At 29.7% G+C, this 6,457-nt stretch overlaps 1 protein-coding gene across 1 annotated transcript in view; it reads right to left on the bottom strand.

Moving 5' to 3' along the window:
- The window catches only part of LOC107486569 (AUGMIN subunit 5), a 6,468-nt gene extending 5,883 nt beyond the window's left edge, over positions 1-585 (bottom strand). The window contains 1 exon segment of the mRNA XM_016107121.3: positions 5-585. Within this exon segment, the coding sequence (XP_015962607.1) occupies positions 5-308 (304 nt within the window). The 5' untranslated portion in view covers positions 309-585.
- Between the last annotated feature and the right edge of the window lie 5,872 nt (positions 586-6,457).

Raw genomic sequence — 6,457 nt, 5'->3', positions numbered from 1 at the left:
GCTCTCCCCTTCCCCTCCTCCCTCCCACCTCCTCCGCGGCCGTCACCGCCGTGCACGGTGATGTTCCGGCGGATATTCTGCACAGTCTTCTCCGACTTCGCACGCGTAATCAGGAAGTTCCAGACCGGGATCATGTTACCGCGGCAAATCCGTCGGAGCGATTCCACCGACGGAAGGTGCGACTTGCCGGCGGTTACGCCGGCGAGAGGGCGGTATCCCATCTCCTTGTGCAGCCATTCGAGTATGGCCTCCGGCGTGGCGGCAGTAGCAGCGGCGCTGGACGACGACGATGGCGATGTGGCCTGCATTGTGAGGAAGATTCTATGATAGTGTTGGTTGCATCTGGCTGAGTCGTGACTCGGTAACTCGATCGAGTTAAGGGTAGTTAGTTACAGAGTGGATCTGAGAACTTTGGAAGCTAATGAAGCAAAAGAGAGTCACTGTGATGTTGTTTGTTTTTGAATTTTTGCACTTTTTTGCAGTGTAATTGAGAATTGAAAATGAAGAAATGAAGCAAAGCCTTTTTCTTTTTTGTTTTCAGGGTGCGAGAAATTTGAAAAGAAAAAATTGGGAATGGTTTTGGTTTTTGATACCTCTTGCAAATGGAGGGGGAATGGAAATTGATTTGGGAAATTTGAAATGCTTCTTATTATAAATGAATTTAAAAAATATATATTATGCAAATACTAAAAATTAATTATTGTGTATTTGCATATAAATAAATATATTGTTTGATTTATTTATGTATTTAGATATTTATTTTATATAAGGACTATGCTATATATCTAAGTATTTTTTTATCTAAGTTTTATCTAAATCAGTCTAACACCAACAAAAATCACTATCATTAAAAGAGCGTCATTTAGGTAGTGTTTGTTTTTGGGGGCTCCGAGACAGTTTTTTATACTTTGTGTCCACTCTTTCACAAGGACAATGATGGACACGGGTTTGGAAGAATGGACACGGACAATTTTATAAATTTTGTTTTTCTTTTTTTTTTTCACTGTTACCCCTTCTTATTTTTCTTATTGCGTTGTTCAGAGATACTTTTTTCTTTCTGTTCTTTCTCTATCTCTTTCTTTTCCAGGTACTCTCTTCTTTCTGTAGAATTTTTTATTGGGGGTAGATAATTCTTTTCTTTTTATCGTTTTACTTCAGTACCATTTTAATCTTATATTATATTATTTGATTTATAATAAAAATAATAACAAAAATAATTAATCTTAAAATTTTTGAAAGATAAATATTATTAAAAGTAAAATTGATCTTTTAAAATGCTAAAAAATAATTTATAAATTATAATTGATTTTATATAATTTAAAAAAAATCATTTTTTTTATAAAAAAATTAGTTTTTAGATAAAAAAATTAGTTTTTTTAAATAAAATAAATTTTTATATGAAAAACTAATTGTTTTTCATGTAAAAATGGATTTTTTTAAATTAATATTTAAAATTAATTTGGCTTATTAACTTAAACAAAATTTTTTATTAATCAAACTCAAATTTATTTTTTTAATCTTAACCATATGTATTTCTACATATTAATAATAAATTTTAAAATAAATTTCAAATATTTTTTCAAGTTCGTCTGTACTCCTACTTACTCTCATTTTTTATTAAATTAATTTGTATTGATGTAGAAAATTTGGAATCACAGGGCTATTTTAGTCATTTCATATAATATTTTAGTCTTGTCCATGTGTATCCAAACATAATACTACTTGTCCATCGTATCCAAACACAATACACAAAAGATAATTTTTAGTGTCTCCGTCCTATTGTCTCTGTTTCAGTATCATCTTCTATCCTGTCTCTAAAAACAAACGCAGTTAGGTATCCTTTTTTTTTTCGCGACAGACATACGTCATCTTCTTCTTCTTTTTCGAATAGAATGCAATTGCTAAATTGAATTGAATTGAATGGACACATGTACTCTAAATCTGAATTGAATTGAATTAATAATATCTAAATTGTAGACAGAGGTGTTTTAAATTTGATTTTATATAATGAATTATGTTTTGTTCATTAAGTATTATTCAATTGTTTTACCATGAGTACGTATTTCGGTTCACTTTACTGAGCTGTTTGAATTTAATTTTATATAATGGATTATGTTTCGTTCATTCAGTAGTATACAATTGTTTTACCATGAGTACGTGTTTTGGTTCATTATGCAGAAAGCTGTTTGAATTTGATTTTATATAATGGATTATGTTTCGTTCATTCAATACTATACAATTATTTCACCATGAGTACGTGTTTGGATTCATTAGTTTGAATTTGAATTTATATAATGGATAATTCCATTCATTTAGTACTATACAATTGCCATAATAACATGTTCGGTTCATTTCTGTTCTGCACAATTCAAAACTCTTCCTCCTCACCTTCTACTGCTTCTTCACCGGCGAGAAAAGGAGGAAAAGACAAAAAGATAAAAAGACAAAAAAATACATCAGCAACAACAACAAAAGAATGACGATAAGGAGAAAACATAAGAAGAAGGAACGCAAAAGAAGGAGGAGAATGAGGAGGAGGAGGACGCAAAGAAAAAGGCGAAAAAGAAGACGTCTCGTGCGTAAACGAGCGTGAGAAGAAGAAGAGAAGAAGAGAAAAGAAAAAAGTGGGAAGAGCGCATTACCTAAAATTGTTTGGATGAATTTGGATGCCAAAATTGTTTGGATGAGGAGAATATCTCTTGATATAAATAGTATTGTGAGTAATTGTTTGGACGGAGGATGCCTCCCTGCTCTCCATTCTCGCCGTGGGAAATATTGCTCCCTATTTCCATTTTTCGCGGGGACCCCATTCCCCATCTATCTGATAGTTCTAACTAATTAGTAATTTCCATATGAATAGAGATGCAAGTATTCATCTTATACAAAGACAGTAATATTTTATACAAAAAAATCTAAATAATACGATGGTGACTTCTTTTAAAATGATATTTTATGATAAATTTTAAATATTTAATGATTATTTATTTTTATATTTTTAAAATTAAATATTAATTTTTTATTATTTATTTTTATATTTTTTAATTAGATATTAATTTTTAATTATTTTTATATAAATATAGTTGGTCTTTTTATAATGTATAAGTATCTATTATTTCTAACTTTGATAAAATTTAAGTTTTAACTTTTATGCTACATTAGAAAGTTATATTTTATATTAACTTTTTCAACATCAAAAATTCTGATAATAATTTTTTAGAAGTTAATGAGTAAAGGATAATTTTTATTGAATTTTTAGAAATCGTTTTAATATTCCATTTTAAATTCATAAGTTTATAAAAAACGTTAAAGATGATTATAAATAAAAAATTATGTTGGAAACATTTGCAATTCTAACTCTCAACGTTTGGATTAAAACAATACTTATTTCTTTTCTAAAATTTGAATTAAAACACAAAAATTAGATTTATATTCTTATTAGTTTTGATTTTTCTGATTATATTTTATTTGAATCCAAATGGACGTATTTTCTTATTAATATTTATATTTTAAAGTAAATAAACAATTAACTCAAAAATAGTAAAGGTCAATAATTTATTACAAATAATGAATCGAATCATGCTAATTTAATTTACTATATATGTGATATTCAAAAGTACATTCAATCAACTAGATTTAATTTACTATTAATATAGCATATACGATAAATCGAATAAATTTAATTCGATTTAGTATGTATTGTATTTTAAATATCATTTTTTGATAAATCAAAACAACAAACAAATAATTTTGATTTATATTATTTTTTACTAATTCAAATTATGTTGATTTAATTTAGTACTATAATATATAAATCAAATTTAACCAATTCAATTTATATAGATATTTACACGAAATCACGTAACTTCATAAGAAAAATGTTACGAAACTTCATAAAAAATCGAATAGTTTCGTATAAGTTAAGATCAATCCAATCTAAGATTTATAAACTCCAAAAGAATGAAAAAAAAATTACTAATTCCAATTTTACTCAAAGATTCTTGGCAATTGTGTAGTTACAAAGCACATGGACAATAATATACAATTTAAATATTTAAAATACTCTTATACAATTAATATATGAAAATTGATTTTTTTAAAGTAATGATTTGATTAAGTAATTTGATTAATATCTTTCCAATATTGGTAAAATAATATCGTCTTTGTTATCCCTATGCATATGACAAATAGCAAAAAAACATAAAGAGGCCTGCAGGGCCATAAATTGTGTTTATTGTTTTGTGCATAAAATGAATTAAAAATATTATTTATATATTAAAATTAATTATTAAAAATAATTATATATAAATATTGTTGTGATAAGAATGAGCTACCTGGATGCCCATTCCCATGCAAGACTCATATTTTCAAAGAGAGAATGAATATTAAATATGCATGTATAAATAGGGGGTGTGGTACGAGGCTTTAGACACAACAATAATATAAAAATACTCTCTCTTTCTTTCTTACACAGAAGCAAGTAATAAGAAATCTATTTCTTCTTTATGCTACAATCAAATACTATTCTCCTTATATTTCTTCTACAATTTTTTCTCTTATTTTATTTTATAAGCATTTTAAATTCTATTTTCTATTACTCTTTACATATAATATTAATAGCAATATTAATCATCTTTATTATATTGAGATAGTAACAATAAACAAATGCAATTCTCTCTCTCTTTATTTTTAATACTTTTTTCTATCTTTGTATATATATACACATTACAACATATAATATTATTATATATACATAAATTATTATTGAGCTAATTATTTTAATAATAGAGTCTTCTATTTATACATCTTTATTTTATATATATCTTTTATTTTACAACAATAACTATATTTTAACATGTTTATTTATATTTTATTTATTATTTTATTATAAAACGATTTTTTCGGTTTAACCACGGTCGAACCGGTTGAACCTATAAACCAGTGAACCAGTAGTTAGAACGGTTCGGTGATCGGTTCGGTTTTCAGAACCTTGGCTGTAAGCGACAAAGCTAGGTTATGGCTAGATTCTCAGCCTAAGAAAAGCCTAGAATCTCGGGAAAAGGTGGTCAATGCATTCTTGACCATGTTCTTTCCACCTCAGAAGCTGAGCAAGCTTAGGGTGGTAGTACAGACCTTCAGGCAGAATGAGGGTGAATCCCTCTATGAGGCCTGAGAGAGCTACAAGCAATTAATCAGAAAGTGCCCCCTAACATGATTTCAGAGTAGACCATGTTAGATATCTTCTATGATGGTCTCTTTGAATTATCCAAGATGGCTTTAGACCACTCTGCTGGTGGATCACTTCACTTGAAGAAAATGCCTAAAGAGGCACAAGAACTCATTGACATGATTGCTAACAGCCAATTCATGTACTCTTCTGAGAGGAGTCCTGTAAATAATAGGGTAGCTCAGAAGAGAGGAGTATTGGAGATTGATACTCTGAATGCCATGTTGTCTCAGAATAAGATCCTGACCAACAGGTCAACATGATCTTCCAACATCTGACAGGATCACAAGCTGCAGCTGACAGCACTCAAGAAGCCTCCTATGAAGGAGATGCATATGATCCAGATCAACCCATGATAGATGAGGTTAACTATTTGAAAAATCCCAACAATGAGACTTATAAAAATACCTACAACCCATCATGGAGGAATCATTCCAACTTTTTCTTGGAGGGATCAATAGAAGCCTCAGCAAGGCTTCAATAACAATCAAGGTGGAAGAACCAGAATAGGTTTAATAATAAACCATTCCCATCTTCTTAGCAACATATAGAGACTATTAGGCAGAGCCTCTTTGACTTAGCCACTATAGTCTCCAATCTCTCTAAAACTACTCATAGTTTCATCACTGAAATAAGATCCTCTATCGGGAATTTGTGATGTGCGGAAAACGATCCGACACAAAACTCACCAGCAAGTGCACCGGGTCGCATCAAGTAATAAAACTTACGGGAGTGAGGTCGATCCCACAGGGATTGAAGGATTGAGCAATTTTAGTTTAATGGTTGATTTAGTCAAGCAAACAAGAGTTGATTTGAGTGATTTGTATCCGGCAGAAGCTAAATTGCATGAAATTTAAAAGGAAGAGGGATAATTGCAGTAATTTAAAGAGAACAGGAAGTAAAGAAGCTGAATCTTAAAGTGCAAGTAATATAAATTGTAGAAACTTAGATTGCAAGAAATGTAAATGACTAAAACTTAAAGTGCAAGAAATGTAAATTACTTGAATTATAAAAGGAATTGGGAATTGGGATTGCAGAAATTAAACAGAGAAAAGTAAAATCAAACAGTAGAAGAGTAGAAGATGGACTCAAATTAACCGGATCTAAAACGAAAATGAAAATGAACTTGGAGAAGCATTCGATCAAAGAAATTAAAATGGAAACCGGCAGATCTCAGGACCCAAGAGACTAGATAACTAAGTCTAGATCTCAATGCCTTCCTAGATCCAAATT

Source organism: Arachis duranensis, chromosome 4, assembly GCF_000817695.3.
Source record: "Arachis duranensis cultivar V14167 chromosome 4, aradu.V14167.gnm2.J7QH, whole genome shotgun sequence".
NCBI lineage: Eukaryota > Viridiplantae > Streptophyta > Magnoliopsida > Fabales > Fabaceae > Arachis > Arachis duranensis.
The sequence above is the reverse complement of the archived record's forward strand: the minus strand, read 5'-3'. Positions and strand labels throughout refer to the sequence as shown.